The sequence below is a fragment of the Mustela nivalis genome (assembly GCF_964662115.1).
Source record: "Mustela nivalis genome assembly, chromosome: 12".
Taxonomy (NCBI): Eukaryota; Metazoa; Chordata; class Mammalia; order Carnivora; family Mustelidae; genus Mustela; species Mustela nivalis.
In genome coordinates this window covers 53,774,180-53,798,680 of record NC_139031.1, presented here as the reverse complement: position 1 = coordinate 53,798,680, position 24,501 = coordinate 53,774,180, and the positions used below count along the sequence as shown (strand labels likewise).

Sequence of the window (24,501 nt, the reverse complement as noted above, 5' to 3'; positions counted from 1 at the left end):
ATCCCAAGATTCTGGGATTGAGCCCCTCATCAGGATCCCTGCTCTGCAGGAAGCCTACTTCTCCCTTTCCCACTCCCCCTGTTTGTATTCCCCCTCTCTCTGTCAAATAAATAAATAAAATCTTAAAAAAAAAAAAAAAGAACAATGAAAATATAAAACTATTTTCTCCCTATTCCCTCTCTCTCCTCTTCTCTGGGCTTTCTCTCTCTCTGCTCTTTTGCTTTTTATTCTTTCTTTCTCTATATTTTCCTTTTATTCTTGCCATATTCTATAAAGGATTTAAAGCAGCTTTCAAAGCAAATATGAAGTGGGTGTGTGTGTACATGTGTGTATTCAAAGTAGGTGTCATCATACATAAGTGAAAATATAGTGATCTAGGGTGGAGATTAGCATTTAAACTGTGTTTTCTAGTGGCTACTATTTTTACTAGACTGTAAGATGTTTAGCAGCATTCCTGGCTTCTACCCAATAGAGGCTAGAAGCTTACCTGCTCCTTCAGTCTTAATAACCAAAAATGTCTCTAGAAATTTCCAAATGGCCCCTGAGTGGGGAGAGGTGGTAACTGCTGCTCTAGTGTAATGGCAAACAACTTAGAAAATGCCCAACTACTCCAGATACAACTTGTGATACTTGAATATTTTTAATATTTTAGCAATTTTATATAGTAGAATTTTAAAACCTTTAAAGATAAAATATTGATGTTAGGTCTTAGCTGATATAGTTCACTAGGAAGACCTTTGATTCTATAAATAAAATTAGAATATTTTCATTTTTAATTTAGTTTATTTAGATTTTTATTTTACTAGCATAAAATAATATGCTATATATATATGGATTAAGCATTTATACCCTTCTTCTCCAAGGTCTCATTCCAGCTACACTAATTGTTAGCTAAACAACCTCTCTGAATTTCATTACAGAAGTGCTTAATAATAGCATCTATGCCAATGCTTGTTGTAAGAATTATATGAGTTTATCTAGGCAGTGAGCTTTGCATACTGCCCGAATCTTAATAACTTCTTTGTAATTATAACATAACATAACATAATATAATTATAATTTTTATTGTCATTGTTATTTATAAATAATATAGACTAGAGCTTTATAGAATAAGGGAATATATAATAAAAATGAAAAAGCTGAAATGTCCTTCTTAAGTTTCTCTCACTTCCTCTATTTCCTGAATTGCTTTCTGCTGTGACTCCAAGTGAATGAATTATTTCCACCATTCACGTTTCATAGATCAAGTTTGATTCAGCAATCTTCCTTTTTTTCTTCTATAGATATAGAGATTGCAACATGATGTTCTTCCTTCAGATGTGAATAATATTACCTAGTGCTAAGTTTTTATGAGTAGGTATATAACTGGTCCTTTTTGGGCCTTTATTCTCTCTTCCACTCTATGCCTCTATAGAGACAGCATTTTAACTATTTTAGGAAACCAATATGAATAATTGCTATGCGCTTATAAATTGCTGGACTCTTTTTCCTGTCACTTGTTCTTTTTTTCCCCTTTCCCCCTTCTCCCTTCCCTTTCCTTCTCTTCCCCTCTTTCCCTTCCTCTTCTTACCTTCTTCTTTCCCTCGATTCTCTGAGTAATGAAATAGAGAATGTGACATTCTCCATCTTCTAACATAGTTTTTCAAATTGATACCAAAGTATTTTGCATTAATCTCATTTTTTAACAGCGTATAAAGTGTTTTGCCTATTTCAGTTGTTACTTACAGCTTTTTTCATGTCTTTACTCTTGCTACCTACTAAATAGACATGAAGCTCTGGAAATATAGGCTAGAAGGATCTCAGTTCCATGTTCTGTAGTGTTTTCAGAATTGTGCTTCCTCTTCTGATGGCTTAGTCTTTTTTTTCAGCCAAGCTTGTACATTTTTCTACTCTAGAGTATATTTCCATCCTATTCTCACCGCATTTGCTTCATCTACAGAAAGACTTACTGTGGGACAGCCTTACCTAAAATTTCTGAACCAGAGTTTTCGATACATGTTAGGTCTACACCCCTCTACATGTTTATAAGTGAGTTCAACTTTTGGAGGGCTATTTTCAAATTGATAGATTTTAATCCTGGCAGTAAAATGAAGCCTCTTTGGATAGTTCCTCAGCAGACTACTAAAGCTGCCTTCATGTTTTGTACATTTATACAGAAATATTTGAAAGTTTGAAAGCATAATGTTTTTCAGAATACTCTGTAAGCAAAAGCTTGGTAGAAATTCCAGATGAAATCTGAGGGGGCAGTAAGTGGCATATTGCCACATTAATTCTAAAATATAGTTAGACACCACTAGCCATTTATACCGCATATCCTTTGGGACTTCTGTGCAGTATCTTAATAATTAGACCTTTTCCCTATCATCTAGCAGAGTAAATTTCTGACCTTAAAAATGAAACACAACATTAGAATTAGTCATGCTCACTCAAGTGTGATAAATCTGCTCTATTTTTCCTAATTACATTGATCTTTTCCACAATTACTAATATATTCATCTCTTCAAGATCAACTTACTATTATTGGATGCAGGTTTTTTTTTAGGTAATTTCTCAGTCTCTGAGCTTCTTCTTCCAAGATGGCTTTTGGATATCTGAGGGAGTGATGGAGACCTGATGAGGTTCTTGGATGCTTATGCTGTCCTCTGAATCTTCAGGCTTCTGTGGCGATTTCTCTGGTCCATCTTATTGTTCTTAATTGCCTAGCATTTGAAGCAGCTGATTTTCTCCTGATTTCACTGCAAAATGAAGCCTGGTGGGGTTCCCTGGTGGGGTGCTTCTGCTGCACCTTTGGATTGTTTGCCTTTCTCCAATCTCTTTGGACCTGAAGGGCTTACTTTTGGCTCTTTCTTCCTCTTATTGGATCCTATCCTAAAGCCTAAATCAATAAACTCTAGGCCTGGTTGTCATAGGTAGAAAGAATCTCTTTGCTGAATATCAGAATGCAATGGTAGGATTGTCTTGATGCTGTCACAATGTAAGACTATAATCTAAGACCATCGGCTTAATTCTTGTTATGTAAAAGAATTTGGAAAAAATCCTCTGACCACAAAATCCAGAATTTTATGTGTACTGATGCAAAATCCCATTTTGAATGTCAGTTTCTTCACATTTCTTTTGTATCAATCCTAATCTCCCCTAGTTTGTATACTGTTGCCTCCTAACATATGTGTACATGTGTGCCTGTGCACACACACAATACATATCAGGCTGAAGAATAAATTGGTGGAGAGGCCAAGGGGAAGTAAATATGGTGTATAGAAAGAAAAAAAAAATACAAGCACGAGGTTTTTTTTTTTTCCAAATTATAGTAGTTTTGATTTTATGAATTTGCTTTGCATGTTTTAACAACTTTAGCAAGATGTTAATAACCATGTAGTGTAGTTAGCAGGATTGCTTTCTGCTCCACTACCATTTCTTTCCTCTTTCCAGGACCTATCTGAACAGTTTACGTTGTTTACAATTATTTTCCATAACCAGAGCCAACTCTGCATCACTTTCCTAATTTCTCTACCTTCAGCTTTCAAATGCTAGAGCACCTATTTTACAGTTCTAAGTTCTTCTGGTCTCTACTTTCACCATCATTGTATTACCATCTTAGCTTCTTAATCCTGTTTTCATATATCCCACCTAAATCTAATTCTTCTTGCTCTTTTTCTTCTTTTCCAGCCACTCAGTATCCTGTTTCATGCCAGAACCACCAACAATTAGTGGAATCAACCATCCTTTCTTACCTAGAGTTTGTCAGAAGGTCTTACACCTGTTAAAATCAGAGCTTTTCATATGACAGTGACCTTCTTGACACTATCACTAATGCAGGAAAAAGTTTTGGCAATATCTCCAACAAATGAGAGGGACATAACAGGAGAAGAGATACTTTTTTGCCATTGAGAATAGTAGGAAGTAGATTTGGGAGTCTCCTCTAGTGACAGAGATTATAGTCAGGAGAGTTCATGAGCCATGCATGCTTTCTTACCCTTGGAGTTCTTATTAAACTATAACATGGTAAATACATGTGGGAAGCTTTTAGTAACTAATTTTGGTAGCCAGTGGTCCTGGAACACACTTTGAATATAATATCTTAGGAAAACATGTTTATAAATTGACTTATAATCCTATTTTTGGGATATAACCTTGCTGTGAACTGAATTGTTTCCCCACAAATTCATATATTGAAGCCCTAATCTCTGATGTGATTTAATTTAATAAGGCTTTTAGAAGGTAATTAAGGTTAAATGAGATCATACAGGTGGGATCCTAATTGAATTGAATAGGAATGGTGATCTTATGAGAAGAGGAAAAGAGAGGGATCTCTTTCCACGTGCACTTACTGAGGAAAAGCCATGTGAGGACATAGTGAGAAGGCAGACACCTGCAAGCCAGGATGAGAACTGAACCAGAATTTCGACCAGAAACCAACCTGGCTGACACCTTCTTGGATTTCTAGCCTCTTGAACTGGGAGAAATAAAATCCTGTTGTTTAAGCTGCTCAGTTTATAGTATTTTGTTATGGCAGCTGAGCTAAGATAACATCTGTTAATAAATTTAGAATTAAATAAGTTATCTGTTTATGAATAGATTATATGCAAAATCTTGACTATTATTACCATTTAGTTATAAACTATACATAAAACTGGTTGAAGTATTTAAATAAATGTTTTTATGTTTAAGTGTAAGTAAATAAGTGGATGATAAATTTCATAGATTCCTAAGGAGCACTTGTTTAGGGATAAGCCTGAATTTTGGGAATCCATAATGGATACTTGGCAAAATCTCAGGTATCCATTCCATTGAGCACCTATGTGCCTACCATGTATCAATAATCATCTTTATGATAAAAATAACCCCCATATACTATCAATAATCATATCTTTATGATAAAAATAACTCCCATATACTGTAACTCTTAGCATCTCTTACATAGTAGGTACCTAACAAATGTTATCTGAATTAAAATAAGTATCTTGATTAGTAGAGGTTTATACACCAAAATTGATGACATAGACAGAGAATATTACATCTATAAGAATACTTCCAGGAAACTAGAAAGATAAAAAGGTGAATTTTGGAATTATTTGTGGCTATCTAATGCCCCTCAGTATTATGATTAAAGAGCCATTGTTCCTATGTGTTGGAATATTTTTCTAATCAAGTGTAGGTTTATAGCTTTTTAGAAGGAAATTTTCTATTGATTGATTGATTTTCTTTCTTTCTTTCTTTTTTTAAAAAAAACTTTGAGTGTACTCCAAAGTCAAGTAAAAAGGGGTTTGGAATTATATATGGTTTTGACTCACCCATTAGGTCTTTGGGATTTATTGATTTATGTTTCCTTACCTTCCCAATAATTTTAGATCTGATCAATGAAGACTTTCTGTGGCACCTATAACTCTGTAATAGTTGAAAATTGGCTAAAAACTGCAACACAATGTAAATGTTGGTGTTCATTTTTCATCCTGAGCAACCATATTCCTCAAGGATATGTCTGTATTAAGCTCAAATAAGTGCTTACATTGTTCAGTAAAAGTAAAACTTAATTTGGAGGGCAGATGATTAGATTCCATTTTCCATTTGATGATTTCTTTACTTTTTAGCTGGTAGTATTGACCTGATGATGTTGACTATGACAGGGGCTTAATATTCTTAGAAGCTGAGGGTTATTTCAGGGTTGTGGTAGAAAGACATGTGATGTTAGTGTCAGGGTTCTGTATGAAGGTCCTTAGGCCAGGTGAATAGCCTCTATAAGCCATAGTGTGCTCATTCAGTAAACACTTAAAAGGCCTCTACTTTGTATAAGGCAAATGGGTATACCAGTAACCGAAATCATAGTAGCTAAGATTTGCTTATCACTTTTTCATTTAATCCTCACCAAAATCATATGCAGATGGGACTTTAAAAAGTTGCTGTGTCATTAGAAAGGGAACCAAGGCAGAGAGACATTCATTAATTAATTGCCCACCATGATTCAGGTTTTAGCAGTGAAGCTGTAACTTCACCCTGACAATTTGATTCAGAAACTTCTCTCTTCAGCACTTTATTGTTGTTGAAGAGATCTTAATTTTTTATTTATTTATGTATTTATTTTCTGTTCTCATTTATTATTTCTTCATTGCTCTTGACAGAATTTAAGTTGGTAAGATCTCATGAGAAAAGTCACGTTAAAATGCTTAGGAAATTGTTTAGTGCATTGTAAATATGTATAATTGTTATTTATTGTATTTGTTCCATGTCATTAGGCTTCTTAAACTTAATTTTTTAAAAAAAATTTTTATTTTGTGTAGGATTTCCCTTCTTTTACCCATTTGAATAAGTCTTGCTATTTGCATAGTCACAAATTTTTTATTACATTTCCTATAGCTACATGTAATTTGTGTCATAAGTTTAGAGACGTCATACATTTGATTCTGTTTTTTTATATTAAGAAATATTTTATACATAAAAATATGTAACGTATGATCATCATAGACCACTGTTATTATACTTTTCCTGTCCTTATTATATGTTATCTTACTGCATGCATGAAAAAGAGTAAATAACATTTTATAAAGGTAAATCAAAAATATTGGTTTGTGCTCTGTTTTAGTAAGAATGTTCTCTTATATAAGCAACCATGTATTTTAATGGCCTACCCAATTTTAATAATACCAGTCTACATTAAGACCAGCTGCTAAACTGTACTAAATGTTAGAAATTTTAAGCTTCTACTTTGAAAATCACATTGATCCTTGCAGCTGAATTTGGTGAATGTTTTTAAGTGTGAGGACCACACACTCCTTCCATTCAGTTGGAGAACCTGAACTGTGGTTGCTACTTCCTACTCCCTGACTGCTACTTCTACTTGCCCAATAATTGTCTTTGGCTCCCTGTAAACCTGCAGCCAGAAGGATATTTGAATTTTTCCCCTCTAGCACTTGCAAATCCGATTTTTATGTATAGCTAAGTGCTCTTAGCTTTTGCTCTATCTACTACTGGGGCCTGGTTTCTAGCAGGCCTGTAACTACGCCAGATCCAGCCTATGTAATATTGTTTGTAATGAGAAATCTAAACAGGGAATGGCAGTGAGGCATGGCAGGAATGTATTTCCATTGGAGAAGTCAGTATAGAGAAAAAGTATAAGCAAAGCCGTGTCCAGAAGGTCTTTTCAGCTGGCCGGGATGGAAGACTAATGTTATTGTACCTAGGCTGTTACCCTGCCAGCCCTTCCTCACAAATTTGCTTTCTTTCTCTCTTCCCTTCTCCCCCCCACCCCTTTCCTGTTTCATCTATTCGTTCTCCTTCTTGTTTTCCCTCTCTCTTTCTTGGGGCTGTGCTGACTGTTTGCTCAGGTGGACAGTGACACCATTTGGAATGAGCTGCACTCGTCCGGTGCTGCACGCATGGCTGTTGGCTGTGTCATCGAGCTGGCTTCCAAAGTGGCCTCAGGAGAGCTGAAGGTGAGGTCTGGGTTGCATTAAGTGTGGGAAATCCAGAGAAGAAGCTGAAACAGTGATGTTGTTGTTTGGGAATTGTGGTTAGTGTGGTGTGCTAATAAAAGGAAAGGGGCGGAGGGAAGAGGGCAGGAAGATGGCCGCTAAGGTGTGATAATAACTCATCTGTAGGTAGATAGTAGGGGATTTTGCTCATAAGGCCTTCCTCTTCTTGTGGAAACTGTGGTCAGGGCACTCTGGTGTGTTTTTAAGAGTACAGAAATGGTGCGTAAAACTATGGTCCAGGTTAAAAATACCCAGTATATACATGTCTGTCATGTCCTCCTGGGATTCTCTTTTGAAGCAATTTAAAAAATATGATTACTGAATACTATGTATAAGCTCAGAATACCACCCAGAGAGAGGGGAGGGGAGGGGTGGGGGAGAAAGGTAAATACCAGACGGGAAGGATTGGGAGGAAGAAGGAAATTGTTGATTAGAAGGGTAATGATCCAGGGTATGTTTTTCCATGAAAGAACTTCAAAAATGATCTACGCTTTATTGTTCTTTTCTTTTTATGGTCTCTTCTTTTCTACATCATATGAAAAGAACAATGTCTAAACCCCAGCGTTTCCCAGTCTAAACAATTTATAAAAGCCAGAGACCTGACAGACGTTGACATTTTATTTGGTATTTTAACAGTGCTATTTAAAGGTATGCCATGTGCGTCTTGAATGCAGTTGCCCCTATAAACTTTGTTGGTGCTAACATGACTTTTTAATGCACTAGTTCACACACTTCATAAGGAAATCTGGGTGGTGTTTGATTTAGTATTTTTAGCAATTTTAAGGATGGGAAATTAATGTGAACAGCATAAGCACCACAAGTTTTGTTAATCTAAAGTAAAATCTAATTAAGATTTTGATTTTGAATTTTGATTCAGTTACACCTGACTGTTCCACTTGTGGTTTAAAAAAAAAAATCGCAGGGAAAGAAGGTACACTTTGCAATATACTGTCTTCCCAGAAGCCTTTAGTTTAACTCTTTAAGAAGTCAGAACCAATAGAAATATAATTTTGAAAAGGTGAGCTGTACTTTAAAAATATATATGCATGCCTTCTGTGTAGTTGACTTATTCAACATCAGGACATTAACTGCTCATTTCAGGGGATTTATGGGGTCATTAATATGGTGCATACTACTCAGTCTTTACCTTTGGTAATGAACTACTGGAAAGAGGAAAGGAATCAGCCTTATGGAGAGGTTTTGGCTTTCTCCTGGTAGCATTTTGGCAGTAATTCCTCCATTTGAAAATATCACTTGTAACACAATAAATTGGCATTTTAAAAAAATGATGTTTGAAGGTCTTGTTTTCAAAAGAATTAAAAAATATATATATAGCAGCTAAGCCACAGTATTATAATTTTTAAAAGGTAAGACTGGCACAGAGCTACTTAATAACAAAACGATTATGTTAGCATGCACAATTTCTAACTGTTGTGATTTTGTGGAAGTTTAGTCAATAATTCAGAAACATTCTCAAGTAGAATACCCACATATTACACTCAAAATCATCTTTGTTACTAGCTTCACAGAATGCAGAATTGCCAAATGTATATATGAAGAGTTTTGAACAGAAGCCTAATTCTTTTTTTTAGGAGGTAGCTATTTAAAATAGCCAAACAAATTGTCAACAACATACAGCATGAACATGGTGACCACCAGCTGTATTAACATTGGTTATTTATGTTAAGAACAAGAATTCATGCAAACTCTTTCCCCCTTGGTTGACAAATCAGCGGTATAGTTCAAAAGAGAAGAATAGAGAAAAAGCCAGCCTAAAAATCAAGAAATCTTGGTCCAAACTCTGCTACTTAAGTATGTCATTGATGGCAAATCACTTAACTTCTCTGGGCTTCAGTTTCTTATTCTGCAAAATCACCAGGGGGTAATTTATAATATTGAAGGTTGTACATGGCGCTGATATTCTGAGCTATTTGCAAATAAAATTAGATCTGATTCTCAATGTACATACTATGGCATACCAAATAGTAGATATTTTAAAGTTAATTTCAACTTATTTTCGTGAATATTTGAGATACAGCAGCTGGTTTATCTTTCTGAGCCACTTGGTTGCAAATAGTTTGGGAGGCCTATGGGAATGCCATATGGGAAAGGTACAGTGACAAATGATTTGCAGCCACAGTGAATAATATAGAGAACCATGTTTAAGGACTTCTGGCTAACCAGAAATGTCGCTCAGTGTTTACCTGTCCCAGATTCCAGTATGACAGGGCTGGTACACTTGCTCGCCAGGACCATTAACACTAATGGGCTGAATGAAGTTATCACTTCATTCAGATCTACAAAGAAAACAGGGAAGCTTATTTGAGGACACTGGTAAGTTAGCCTCTGATAAGAGATGTAAAAAGAAAACAACTTCAGTGTTTCATTTTTGGTTTTCAGCATCTACATTTATTTCTTACATGTTATACCCCCATTGTCCTAGTAAATCAATGTAACTTCATGAGACAACATTGGCATATTAGAATTCTGTATTTTGTGACACTGTGCAGTAATTTTGCCTGGAAAACAGAGAATAATTAAGAGCTTTATTTCAAATAGGGTGGTCCTAAGTGGAGTGCTGACCTGCGAAGTGAGACATAGCTTTAAGTCACTGAACTCATAGAGAGTGGGGACCTAGGAGATAAGTGTGTATGAGAAAGGGAAATGCTGAGAACAAATTTGATTACCTGGAATTTTTGCTTCATACTGAACTTGATCACAGTACCCCTAACTGTTGACAGGTTCTGTCTGTTTTTCTCCTGAAGGTACTGATGGCCTGAAGGAATTAGAATAAATCAGGCAGAGGAAGTGGGTTTCATTTTAATGCTTAAATAGACCATGTGCAGCAAACTATGGCAGTAAGTTGGTGTATTTACAAAGAAATGACATGCCTAGTGGAGTTCATAATTATGGGGACTTTCAAGTTTTCTAGGCTTTTAACAATATATACATGTATATCTTCATGTATAACACACACAAGTGGAAATTTCTGGAATCAATAGATGCGAAAATTGGCCATTTCTCAGAATCTAGTACTAAGGAACACAAATATTCTGAAAATGCTGAAATGTTAGGTGTATTGGAAACTGTAATTGTAAGAATACTTACCTCAAAATGGTTTTATTTTCTATGGGACATTTAAGAAATTATGTCTAGAAATAGATATAGCTCTAAGAGATGAGTATTTTTTCAAGTTACAAATAGTTCAATACTTGGTTTAAAAAAAATGGTGTAAAATGTCGTGTTTTATACCTTAAGTATATATAAGTGTTGTCATTTATACCTCAGTAAGGCTGAAAAAGATAATTTAACACTTCCCAACTTTGGGAAGTTCCCAAAAGTTCCCAAGTTTTACTATAAGGGTTCATTTTGATGCTGTTTTAGCAATGCTATAATATCATCATAAAAATAAAAATTGCTTTATTTTGTGGAAATTTTTGCCCAAAACCCCCCCCCCCCTGATTATCTGAATGATGGTTGGATTGCTTTAATGTTTAAATGGATATTGTAATGTCTTGTTGCTAATAAGTCCTGTTATTCATTGAGTACCTACTTCTGGCTGGGCAGTTTACCTGTAATTTGTCTTAATTCTCACAATGGCCTTCAAAGAAAGTACCACCAAAGGATACCAGCTCAGAGACATCAGGTAACTTTTTAAGATCCTGTATACAGTTTAATAAATGGCAAAGCCTGTAAATCTCATAACCCTCTGTTCTTTTTCAGCTACTCTATAAGGAATTTCCTATAGAAGTAGCACAAATATATAAGAGGGGAAAATAAAAGGTTGAAGCCATCTCTTTCAAATGGTCTAGATTCTCTTCTTATTACTATAAAATATTTGATATATACAAAAAGACAAGTTATACTAATAACTTACAGACTATAATGATAAGCTATACACCTATGAGCCTTTCATCCAACTTAAGAAATAATACTTGGCTATCCCTATTAAAGTTCTCTTAATACTTACCTCTTTCTATCTGACTCTGAAATAATCATTAATCTCTTGTATTTTTAAAATTATTTCTTTTCCTTTCCTTGATAGTTTTTACCATATGTTGTGACCTTTGTAAAAAATGGAATCTTATTATAAAATATATTATTCCTCAGATATCTTTCCCTCCACTTAAAATCATGTTATGAGGATTTATTCATATGAACTTATATTGTTGTGAGTCATTCATTTTCATTGTTTGTTTATTTTATTGGACGTTTTAATTTCTGGGTTTTTGTTCTTTTTTTTTTTTTTTTTTTTTTGTTCTTTTGAATAATATGCTACGGATAGTCTTTAACAGGCCTGCTATTTCACAGTGGCATTACTAAGAGTAAAATGGCAAGCTCCTACACTAGAAACACATTAAATTTCAGTAAGTAATGTAAAGTCAAATTCCAGAGTTATTTGCCACAATGACATCAGCAAAAAATGGCAGTTTAAACCTCTGAAAATCTTTTCTCCATAAAATTGTCGACAAAACTGGCAGAATTTGTCAAGATAAATTTTTTAAGAACTCTGGAAATCAACCAAAAGTGTCCAGCAACTCAGGAAGCATGTGTTCAAAACAAAACCAGCTGAACCTTGGTAAGAACAGTGAGCTTTATGGTGGTTTAATTCACCCTATTCTCATCTTACCCTTTCCAGCTCCACAGTAGCCTTAACAAATAACAGCCTGCGTTTTTCAGTGAAAACCAGTAACTTGGCAGTCTCCAGAAGGGCCAGAATGGGCCTGGAGCTTCTTCAAAGCCTCATTCTCTGAGAATTTTCATTACTGGCCTGTCTGGTGCTTCTGTACCAGACCCTGCTTGGAAGGCTGTCTTTATTTGACATGACTTGGAGTTCACCTGACATGAAAAGGCTTTTCCCAAGAAGCAAGTCTTGAAAAATTAAAGGCAGTTGGTTAACTTTATGACTACCTGAAGTGGCAGATAACAGTGGAGAACCAAAAGCTTCTAAGGAAAAACTGGGAAATGAGATGTGCTAAGGGCTACAAAGAGCCCCATCAGATAGCTAGGAATCCAGATGGCCACATGAGTAATAGAGCTGTGTTTATATTCAGGAAAGACCAGAGGCCAGCTCTCACCTCAGTCTGATTTTCAGACTCTGTTCAAAGAGGAAGTGAAGGCCAAGGTAGAATTGCCAACTGCCTGGCTAAATATTGAAAATGTGTTTTACACACATCCACGCACATGCACACGCATACACCCTTGAAAAAGTCTTGACACTATTGGTGCCAAGCATTTCAGGAACTTTCTGTCCAGTCATTTACAGACCACTAAATTAGCCAAGCAGAGACTTCTGTGCCACACTAAAGATAGAATACAGATTTTATAGAATTAGTTCAGGAAAGGCAATAAACAAAAAAACAGTGACATATAATCTGTGTACACGTTGTTATTTTATACATAGTATAATTCTAATTCAATAAAGAAAATAAGTCTGGGGCACCTGGGTGGCTCAGTCGGTTAAGTGTCTGCTTTCAGCTCAGGTCATGATCCCACAGTCCTGGGATTGAGCCCCATTTTGGGCTCTGTGCTCAGTGGGAGCCTGCCTCTCCCTCTTTCTGCTGCTCCCTCTCTCCCCCCGGCTTGTCCTCTCTCTCTCTCTCTAATAAATAAATAAAATCTTTTTAAAAAAGAAAAGAAAATCCCCCCCAAAAAAAACACAGTGACAAGCCCTCGGGAAGGATTAAAATCTGATTTCCAGAATTGCCATATTATATTCTTGAAAAATGCCTAGTTTTTAACATAAAATTGTGAGACATGCAAAGAAAGATATGAATTCGTATGGTTGAATAACAAACACCAGTAAGATTAAATGTGTAAATAAGTATAAATGCTAGTGTATTTGTATTTTTTGTTTTTAACTCTCTTTATCCTCTCAGATTTGAAAGACAACTGCATGAAACAATAACCATGAATCTGTGTTGGTGCGCACACAGTGTATAAAGATGTAATTTGTATGATAATACCAGCCCAAAGGAGAGCATGAGAAACGGAGTTATGTAACAACAAAACAAACTTCCTTTAAAAAAAATTTTATTTATTTGAGAGAGAGAGAATGAGAGCTGGGGCAGGGGGAGAGGGAGAGAAGCAGACTCCCTGATGAGTGCAGAGCCTGATGTGGGGCTTGATCTCAGGACCCTGAGATCATGACCTGAGCCAAAATCAAGAGTTGGTTGCTTAATCAGCTGAACTATCCGGGCTCCCCAAAACAATGTTTTTTGATACTGGTGAAATTTGGCTCATGTCCAAACTAGATTGTTAAATGTTAATTATAGGCCGCTAGGCAACCAGTGAGAAAACAACTCAAAAAATATATTAAAGATTATAAAAGAAAATGGGTAAGAATAACAAAATTGTACACTATAGAGTATTTAACTTAAAAGAAGCAGTAATAGAGGAAACGAAAAACAACAAAAAAAAATAACACATAGAAAACAAATAGCAAAGTCATTTTGCTAATTTCAGACCCTACCACTGCTCTCACTCTTGTCTGTGTTTGACATTTTTAGATTTTTAAATGTTTGCCAATCTTGTGGGTATGAAGTGTTACCTTATAGTTGTTTGGGTATAGATACAGACAGGTTAATACTGTTATATCCTTCTTAGACCTTTTATTAATAATTTAACAATTATCTCAAGTAAGGTGTTTTGTTCTCAGTTATACTTGTACAATATTAATATAACATTACTTCCTTTTTCCCCCTAGCATTTGCTTTGTTCATCATTTATCCCTTATAAATTTTCTCTTTTTTATATGCACTTGGTCTGTTTCCTGTAAATAGCTCATCGCTGGATTTTGTTTCATAATCTGATTGTATATTTTAACTAAGAAACTCAATTAGTCTTTACTTAACATCAGTAGTAGTATAAGCAAATGCATTTTTTATTGTATTTCATTTTTCTCTTTGCCCTATTATTTGTGTGTTGTGTATCCCCTGGCCTTTCACCCCTTGCTTTGTTTTCAGTTAAATTTTTTTTCTCATTCTGTATAACCTCTAGTTGTTTTTTTTTTTAATATGCACATTATTTTCTTTTAAATTTTAACCTGTTTAATAAAGCCTGAACTTAATTATTCTCTCCATGCCCCTTAGTAACAGTACAAGTGCTTTAGAATGCTTTAAAGGCAATTATCCTGTCCTAACTATATATGCTATTATAGTTCAGTATTTTAGCTTTTTTAAAAAAAAAATAATATCAATAATGAGACATTATACTGTTTGAAACCATTAGTGTTTCTTTATACTTGACCACATAGTTACCATTTTCCTTTTCGCCATTTTTCTTGGTATCTGAAACCTCTATTCTGGAGTTGTCTTCTTTATTCTAATACATTTTTTTAGTATTTTCTTTAGTGATGATTTCTCACTTTTTGTTTATCTGTAATATCTGTCTGCCCTCGTTCTTGAAAGTCATTTCAGAGTTAACCATTTCTCTCAGTACTTTGAAGATCCTCCATGCTTTTCCTGTTTCCAGTTTTGATATGGAAAGTATCAATTGCCAGTCAGTTGCAGTTCTTTATAGCTATTGTGTCTTTTTCTCTCTGGTTGTTCATAATGTCTTCTTTTTGGCTTTGATATTCTGTATTTTGCTTACCATGGATCTAGTAGTAGATTTTGCTGACTCAAACTGTTATAAATATATATTAGCAAAACTGAAATATAATGCAACTCCATGATGATACTTTGTGATAAGTCAGCTTCATCAAACTGAAAGTTGCTGATTTTAATTACTAATTTATCAAATAAATATGTTCTAAGCACCTATTATGTGCTAAGAACTACTATAAATACTGAAAATACCAAGACAGTGAGATCTGAGCTGAATAAAATGGGAAGAATCATGTAGAGATGTGGGGAAAGAATATTCTATACAAAGAAAGCAAGTGTAGAATCTCTCTTGTCAGGTAGAGTAAATAAGTTTTAACTTGTTTATGGAACTGTGAGAAAACCCATGTTTCAGGATCTGAGTTATCTGCAGAGGTCCTTGCAGGAGATGATGTTAGAGAGATAGTCATAGGCAAAATAATAGTATGTACCCACATATATATTATATAGCATACATATATATCTGTATATATAGTAGCATTAAAAACTAGAAGTATGTTTCTGACGGGCTTCAGGATAAGGACAGTGACTACATTAAATACTGATCATAGATAAGGAAAGCTGCATTGCCACTTCAATTTGCTACCAGTTTGGGCTTTTTTTTTTTTTTTTTTAAGATTTTATTCATTTATATGACACAGAGAGAGAGAGAGATCACAAGTAGGCAGAGAGGCAGGCGGAGAGAGAGGGGGAAGCAGGCTCCCTGCTGAGCAGTGAGCCTGATGGGGGGCTCGATCCCAGGGCCCTGAGATCATGACCTGAGCCGAAGGCAGAGGCTTAGCGCACTGAGCCACCGTGGTGCCCCCAGTTTGGCATTCCTTAAAATACATACTCTCCATCCTGAAATCATACAACAAATAAAGTATAGAATGCAATAATTGTGTTGACTCCAATTTTGTCCAAGGTCCCAAGCTGAGGACAATGGTTATTAATTACATATGCTAGAAAGACTTAAATGAATTTATTAAAATATAGTCAAATAGGCCTACAATTAGTTTATATAACAAAGAACCAGATAACAGAGATGTGATTAATGGAAAATTCTTTGAAAGGACTATAAGTGAAGCACCTGGTGGCCAGTGTCTGACTCTTGATTTTGGCTCAGGTCATAATCTCAGGGTTGTGAGATTGAACCCCAAGTGGGGTTCTGCACTCAGCACAGAATCTGCTTGAGATTCTCTATTCCTCTGCCTCTGCCCCTTCCCCTGCTCACGCTCTGAATAAATAAGTAAGTAAGTGAGTAAATACAACCTTAAAAAAATAAATAAAAGGCCTGTAAGTATTTTGACTCCTCTGCTCTGTTCCCTTCCTGGGCTTCCCTCAGCTTAAGCTGAATCTGTAAGAGATGGGGAAGGAGTCAAAGGAAATCCAAATCTACAAATGGAAGAAATGACTTTAGAGTCCTTAGCTTGATGCATGCTGAATTACAGAAATTTGTAGGATCACTCTACACTACCACCAGAGTGGGGAATGAAGAAATTCCTTAGAGAGCCTAACATAGGTATCAGGAGTTTGGAAGCTGGATATGGATGGAAGAAGCCTAAGTTTTGTCTCCTGGAGAATGCAAAGTGGAGAGCTGGTTGAAACTGCCATGCAGACAGATTGAAGAAAAAGGGGTCAGCTGTGATACTTGGCACTGTTGGTGGGGCAAGGGTTTTTTTTATGCTTGTGGGGCAGTGGACACTTTGGATGGAAGCCAAATTTGAATCATTTTGCAAGGATCATACCAAAGAGGTCTACCTTCCAGGGCCAATCTCCCTCCTCCTTCACTACCTTGCCCACTAGAATAAGACTGGAAATGTGGGGAGGAGCTGATGAGGCTTAGAAGGTCAGCCAATGAGTACATTGCCTCCATTAGTGAACCTTGCAGAGTGGAGGTCACTGACAATAACTCTAAGGAACCTGTGAATGCTCCCAATGAAAGAAGGACAAGCATTTGGATTCTTGCCATGACAGAGGGCTTTTGAAGAACCAAAAGAGATCTCCAAATTGCTCTGCTGATTCACAGCCTTTATCCTTTTTATTCTCCCACTCTCTAGAGCTGGAGGATCCATAAGCTAGGCATGAAAGGAAACCAAGTAAACGACAAATTATATAGCCTCCTCCTTCAGTATACACTGAATCTACTACTGGTCCCTGATTCTGTGGGTCAGCAGGTCAGTGGAGGATAGCTTTATATTAGATGTGACATTAGAGAGTTTAATTAGACTAAGCTGGACTTTTTAATATCTAAAAAGATGAAATGGTTTCTATAGCTGAAAAGCTGTGAACTATATCAGACAAAGACTGAAGAAAGGTTAGTACTGGGACAAAAATAATGCTGTTACCTTTGTATAATTTAGCTCATTTAATATACCAGAGTGTTAACTCCTATTACTGTTTGGTTTGGTTTTGAGATTTTATTTATTTATTTGACAGGGAGAGCACAAGTAGGCAGAGCAACAGGGAGAGGGAGAAGCAGACTCTCCAATGGGCAAGGAGCCCAACACGGGGCTTGATCCCAGGACCCTGGGATCATGACCTGAGCCAAAGGCAGCCACTTAACCGACTAAGCCACCTGGTACCCCAGTTCCTATTATTACTATAACAAATTATCACAGATTTAGTGGCTTAAATCAAGACACATTTATTATTTTCAGCTCTAAAGGTCAGAAAAAGTATACAGGTCACACTGCAGCCCTGTTGACACCTTGATTTTAGCCCAATGAGACATGTACAGTTACTTTGCTTAAACAGATATTGGCAGAATTCATTTCCATGTGGTTGTAGCAGTAAGGTCTCTTATTTTCTGGCTAGCTGTCAGCTGGGCGCTGTCTTTAGCTCCTAGAGGCCTCTCTCTATTCTTTGCACATAGCCCCTACATAGAACTCTTCTCTTTCTATCATTGCATCTCTCTCTGACCACAGGTGGGAAAGGTTCTCACCTTTTAAGAATGCATATGATTTGCATGGGACCACCTGTATAATGCTGGGTGCCTTTTCCATGTCAAGGTCTTTGACGGTAATCCTATCTGCAGTGTTTTTTTCATTTTAAGGTAGCATTCAAAGATTCTGGGGATTAGGACATGAACATCATTTGGGGGACTTCTGCTTACCACAAACAGCAATTAAAAATTCAGACAGATTCCTTTTTTCATATTCTCACTGTATATGATTCATGTCTAGTAATCATTGACATTTAAAAGAATAGATAATATGATTTATTCTTTAATCAAGATATAATGTACATTGAATGGAATGTACAGATTTTCAAGGGTATGATACATATATACCTTGTTTCCACCACAAATTGTAAAATGAATCAGAAAGTTTCATATGCCTTGGTAGTTGGTCTCCAGTATAGACAAACACTGATCGTGGTTAGTCTCATAGCTACCTAATTTTTCCTGTGTAGAGCTTTGTATATAAGGCAGTATACTGTATGTAGACTTTTCTGTGTGGTTTATTTCACATAAATATTTTTTTATTTGTAATTCTTTTAATTTTTATTTTTTAAATTTCTTTTCAGTGTTCCAGAATTCATTGTTTATGCACCACACCCAGTGCTCCATGCAGTATGTGCTGTCCATAATACCCACCAACAGGCTCACCCAACCTCCCCCCGCCTCGCCTCTCTAAAACCCTCAGATTGTTTTTCAGAGTTCTTAGTCTCTCATGGTTCATCTCCCCTCCAAATTCTCCCAGCTCCCTTCTCCTGTCCCTCTCTCAATGTCTCCTATGTTATTTCTTATCACTTACATAATGTTTTTGAGATACATCTCTGTTATTCCATATATCATTTAGTTTGTTAACCTTTATTGCTGAGTAATATTCCATTTTATGAATATAATGCAACTTGTTAATTCATTTCTGTTCTGGACTACTATGAATAAAGTTGTTGTAAAGATACTTTTCCAAGTCTGTTTTTGGATATATCTTTTTATTTCTCATGGGTAAATGCCTAGGAGAGAAATAATTGGATTGTAGATTAAATGTTTGTGTAGCTTTATGAGAAAATGACAAATTATTCTCCAGAGTAATTACTATTTTATCTATAGAATCTATAATTTTGTCCCCTCTTATTCCTGAGAGTGATAATTTGCATTTCCTTTTTTTCCTGATCAGCCTAGCTGGAAATTTATCAATTTTATTGATCTTCTCAAAGAACCAGCCTTTGTTTTAATTAATATTCTTTTTTGTTTTGTTTTGTTTTCTCCTTCATTGATTTCATTGTTACTATTTTCTTTTATTCTACTTACATTGGGTTTCATTTGCTCTTCATTTTTGTTTGTTTTAGTTTTGTTTGTTTGTTTGTTTTAGTTTTTTAAGGGGGAAGAAGCTGAGGTCGTAGACTTGAGACTGTTGACCTTAAAAATACAAAAGAGCCAGTTATTTTACCAGCATAATTCATTTATTAAGGATTAGCAGAGGAATTGCAATTTGGGACAGTGAAACTGTGGCAGACCAGGAGCAAATCTAGAGAAGAGAGGAGGGGGGGATGCTTTTATAGGGGAAAGAAGGAAGCTGGGAGGGGCTTTTTGCTGTGTTCTCATTGGCTGGGCTGTTACAGAGCCAGGAGAAATTCTTCCTTCCTCTTACAGGGATATGTAAAATAAGCTTCTTCCAATTTTGGAATGTGAGGTATGCTTCCTGGGACTAGTGGTAGTGTGTGAGACCATCCCCCAACCCCCTTTCAGGGCTTCCCAAATCCATTTTAAGTGAGATTTCTTCTACTTATTTTCACAAGATTTTCTCCTCCCCCCCCATATGGACAGTTAGTGCTATAAATTTCTTTCTTCTTGTTTTTAATAAAAATTCTATACATTTATGGTGAACACAAGAACTTGATATACATAGTGAAATTTTTGCTACAAACTAATTAATATGGCCATTTCCTCAAATAATTACCCATTTCCCCCCCATTTTATTGAAGTACAATTAGCATACAATATTGTAATTAGTTTCACATGTACAGCATATTCAATAATTTTGTATATTACTCATTGGTATTTTTCTTCTGACACTGAAGCACATAATTACATTATTGACTGTATTCCCTTTGCTGTACTTTTCATTTCTATGACTTACTTATTTTATAACTGGAAGTTTGTACTCCTTTATCTTGTTTACTTACCCCTCTACCAGTGTTTTCTGTATTTAAGAGCTTATTTTTTGTTTGTTGGTTGGTTTCTTTATCTTTAAGTTTTCATATATAAGTAAAATTATATGGTATTTGACTTTCTCTGTCTGACTTATTTCACTTAGCATTATACCCTCTAGGTCTATTCATATTATAACAAATAGTGAGATCTCATTCATTTTGAGGGCTGAATAATATTTCATTATATCTGTATTCCACATCTTGTTTATTATTTCATCTATCAGTGGTCATTTGGGTCGCTTCCATAGCTTGGCTATTGTAAAACAATGCTAAAGTAATCATAGATGTGCATATGTCTTTTCAAATTCATGTTTTTTGTTTTCTTTGGGTAAATATCCAGTAGTAGAATTACTGGGTCATATGATTTTTTTAAAAATTTTTTGAGGAACCTCTCTACTAATTTCCACAGTAGCTGTACCAATTTACATTCCCACCAGCAAACCATGAGCATTGCTTTTTCTCAAAATCCTCACTAACACTTGTTATTTCATTTTGATTCTAGCTATTTTGACAGGTATAATGTGATATCTCACTGTGCTTTTGATACGCATTTCCCTCATGATTCTTGATGTTGACCATCTTTTCATGTGTCTGTTGGCCATATGTATGTCCTCTTTGGAAACATATCTAATCAAGTCTTCTGCCTGTTTTTGATTGGGTTATTTGGTTTGGGGGTATTGAGTTATGTAAGTTCTTTATATATTTTAGATCTTAACCCCTTATCAGATATGTCATTTATAAATATCTTCTTCCATTCATTAGGTTGGTTGCCTTGTTATTTTGTTGATGGTGTCTCTGACTGTACAAAAGCTTTTCACTTTGGTGTGGTCTCAGTAGTTTATTTTTTGCTTTTGTTTCCCTTGCACAAGGAGACATTTAGAAAAATGTTGCTAAGGCTGATGTCAAAGAAATTACTGCCTATGTTATCTTCTAGGAATTCTGTGATTTCATGTCTCATATTTAGGTCTTCAATCCATTTTGAATTGGTTTTTGTGCATGGTGTAATAAAGTAGTTTGGTTTCATCCTTTTGCATATAGCTTTTCTGGTTTTCCCAGCACCACTTATTGGGACTGTCCTTTCCTCATTGTATATTCCTGTCTCCTTTGCATAGATTAATTGGCCATTTAAGCATGAGTTTTTATTTCTTGGCTCTTTTTTCTGTTCTTTTGATCCATGTGTCTGCTTTTGTGCCAGTTCCATACTGTTTTGATTACTACAACTTTGTATTATATCTTGAAATCTGGGATTGTGACTCCTCCAGGTTTGTTCTTTTCTCAAGTTTTCTTTGGCTATTCAGAGTCTTTTGTGGTTCTGTTTAAATTTTGGTATTACTTGTTCCAGTTCTGTAAAAAAACACTGTTGGTACTTTGATAGAGATTGCATTGAATCTGTAGATTGCTTTGGGTAATATAGACATCTCAACAATATTAATTCTTACATTTCATAATTATATAATATACTTTCATTGGTGTCCTCCTTAGTTCCTTTCCTCAATGTTTTATTGTTTTCAGAGTATAGGTCTCTTTTACTTCCTTGGTAAAGTTTATTGATATGCATATTATTCTTTTTGGTGAAATAATAAATGGGGTTGTTTTTTCAATTTCTTTCTATTTTATTATTAGTATAGAAAAATGCAACAGATTCCTCTATATTAATTTTGTATCCTGAAACTTCACTGAATTCATTTATTAGTTCTAATAAATTTTTGGTAGAGTCTAAGGTTACTTTTCTTCTTTTTTGAAATAATGATATTATGTCATCTACAAATAGTGAAGGCTTTACTTCTTCCTCATCATTTTGGATGCCTTCTCTTTCTTTCTCTTGGATGATTGCTGTGGCTAGGGATTTTAGTATTCTGTTGAATGAAAGTTGTGAGAGTGGACATTTTTGTCTTGTTCCTAATCTTAGAGGAAAAGCTCTCCAGTTTTCACCATTGAGTATGGTGTTAGTTGTGGGTTTGTCATATATGACCTTTTTATGTTGCAGTATGTTCCCTCTAACCTACTCTTTTGAGAGTTTTTATCATGAATAAATATCCTATTTTGTCACATGCTTTTTCTGCACCTCTTGAGATGATCATAAGACTTTTATCCTTCCTCTTTTTAATTTGATATATCACATTGATTGGTTTGCAAATATTGAACCACTCTTGCATCCCTGGAAAAATCCTACTTGATTGTTGTGATTTTTAAAAAATTGTTATTAATCAGTTTCTTCATATTTTATTGAAGATTTTTACATCTGTTGCTCATCAGAGATATTGGCTTATAGTTTTCTTTTTTTGTAGTGACTTGGTTTAGTTTTTATATCTGGATAATACAGGCCCCATAGAATGAATTTGGAAGTTTTTCTTCCTGTTCCATTTTTTGGAATATTTGAGAAGAAAAGGTATTCACTCTTATTTAAATGTTTTGTAGAATTCATCTGTGAGGCATCTGGTCCCAAACTTTCGTTTGTTTGGAAGTTTTTGATTACTGATTTATTGTCATTACTAGTAATTCATCAGCTCAGACCCTTTTTTTTTCTTATGGGGAGAGGACCCGAAATGTATTTTCTAAGAGTATTACTTAGTGTCTAATTGGGGATTTTGTGTGTATCTTTCTCTAATTGATGTTGAATTCAGTTCTGTCAGAGTTAGAAAAAATAGGCTCTGTGTGACTTGAATCATTTTATACTTACTGAGATTTATAATACTGTGATTCTCTTATCTCCTCCTACCCTTAGTATTATTTTATCAGACATTTTACTTTTACGAATAGTATAGGTCTTCATAACAAATTACCATTTCTATTGCTTCAGTAGTTGAAAAATTTTTAAAGTGTATGTTTCTGTGTGTGTGTGTGTGTGTGTGTATGTGTGTGTTTGTCTCAGAGAGAATCAGTTGGGTATACATATAATATAAATATAATTTATAAAATATCTTTTATATTTGCCTGCCTATTTAATCTTTCTGGTGCTCTGTATTCATGTGGGCAGATGCAGACTTCCATCTGGTATCATTTCCTTTCAGTCTAAAGAATTTCCTTCAACATTCCTTGTATTACAATTGTACTGACAACAGATTCATCTTCTGTTTATAAGAAAGTATTTTGCTTTTCCTTTAATCCTTGAATGATATTTTCATTTGATAAAAAATTTTATGTTAATTATTATCTTACAATTTAAAGATATCCTTTCAGTGTTATTTTTTCCTTTTTTTTAATTGATGATGAGAAATCAGCTCTCACTTTGGTGATTAACCTATTTAATGACTTAATGCATCTTTTTTTTCCCTCTCTGGCTTCAAGACTTTTTATTTTTCTCTTTTTTAGTAGTTTTGTGATTAGGTATGGTTTTCTCTGTTTTTATCTTGCTTGAACTCATTGAGTGTATTGTGTCATTAGCTGGCAATTTTTGATAAAATTTGGAGAGCTTTTAGGTAATATTTCTTAAAATACTTTATTTATCACATTTTCTATATCCTCTGATTCTTAGAGTCCAATTATATGTTTATTTTATCATTTCACACTGTCCCACTGGTCTTAGAGTGTGTGCTGATCTTGTTTAGTCTTTTTCTTCCTTATTTACACCTATTTGGATAATTTCTCTTGACCTGTTATCAAGTTTGTTGTTTTTGTCTTCTCTTGTGTCCAAGCTGCTGTTAATCCCATTAAAATGATTTTTCATTTCACACAGTTTATTATTCTCTTTTAAGATTTCCTTTTTGTACTCTTTTACAGCTTCCAGATATCTTTTGAAATTCTCCCCTTCACCATTGTATTTCTCTCCATGATCTTTTCCTGTAGGTTCTTTAACCTATTATAATTATTTTAAACTCTTTATTTGAAAATTCTAATATCTGAGTCCCTTGTAGGTATATTTCTATTACCTTATTTTTTACTTGATAAAGAGTTTTAATATTGCTTCTTTGCATGTCTTGTGATATTTGATTATATAGTAGACATTGTGTTTCAGAAATCAGTAGAGACTAGATACCGGTTGAGTCCTGATTTAGGACCGAGGATGTGATCTATTCTGGAGAATGTTCCATGTGCACTAGAGAAGAATGTGTATTCTGTTGCTTTGGGATGAAATATTCTGAATATATCTGTGATGTCCATCTGGTCCAGTGTGTCGTTTAAGACCTTTATTTCCTTGCTGATCTTTTCCTTGGATGACCTGTCCATTTCAGTGAGGGGAGTGTTAAAGTTCCCTACTATTATTGTATTATTCTTGATGTGTTTCCTTGATTTTGTTATTAATTGGTTTATATAGCTGGCTGCTCCCACATTGGGGGCATAGATATTTAAAA

At 35.0% G+C, this 24,501-nt stretch overlaps 1 protein-coding gene across 1 annotated transcript in view; it reads left to right on the top strand.

Annotated features, from left to right (window-relative positions):
* The window catches only part of HDAC9 (histone deacetylase 9), a 662,132-nt gene that overhangs the window by 469,714 nt on the left and 167,917 nt on the right, over positions 1 to 24,501 (top strand). Inside the window, exon 17 of the mRNA XM_082692420.1 lies at positions 7,320 to 7,427. Within this exon, the coding sequence (XP_082548546.1) occupies positions 7,320 to 7,427 (108 nt within the window). The remainder of the gene's footprint in view (positions 1 to 7,319; positions 7,428 to 24,501) is intronic.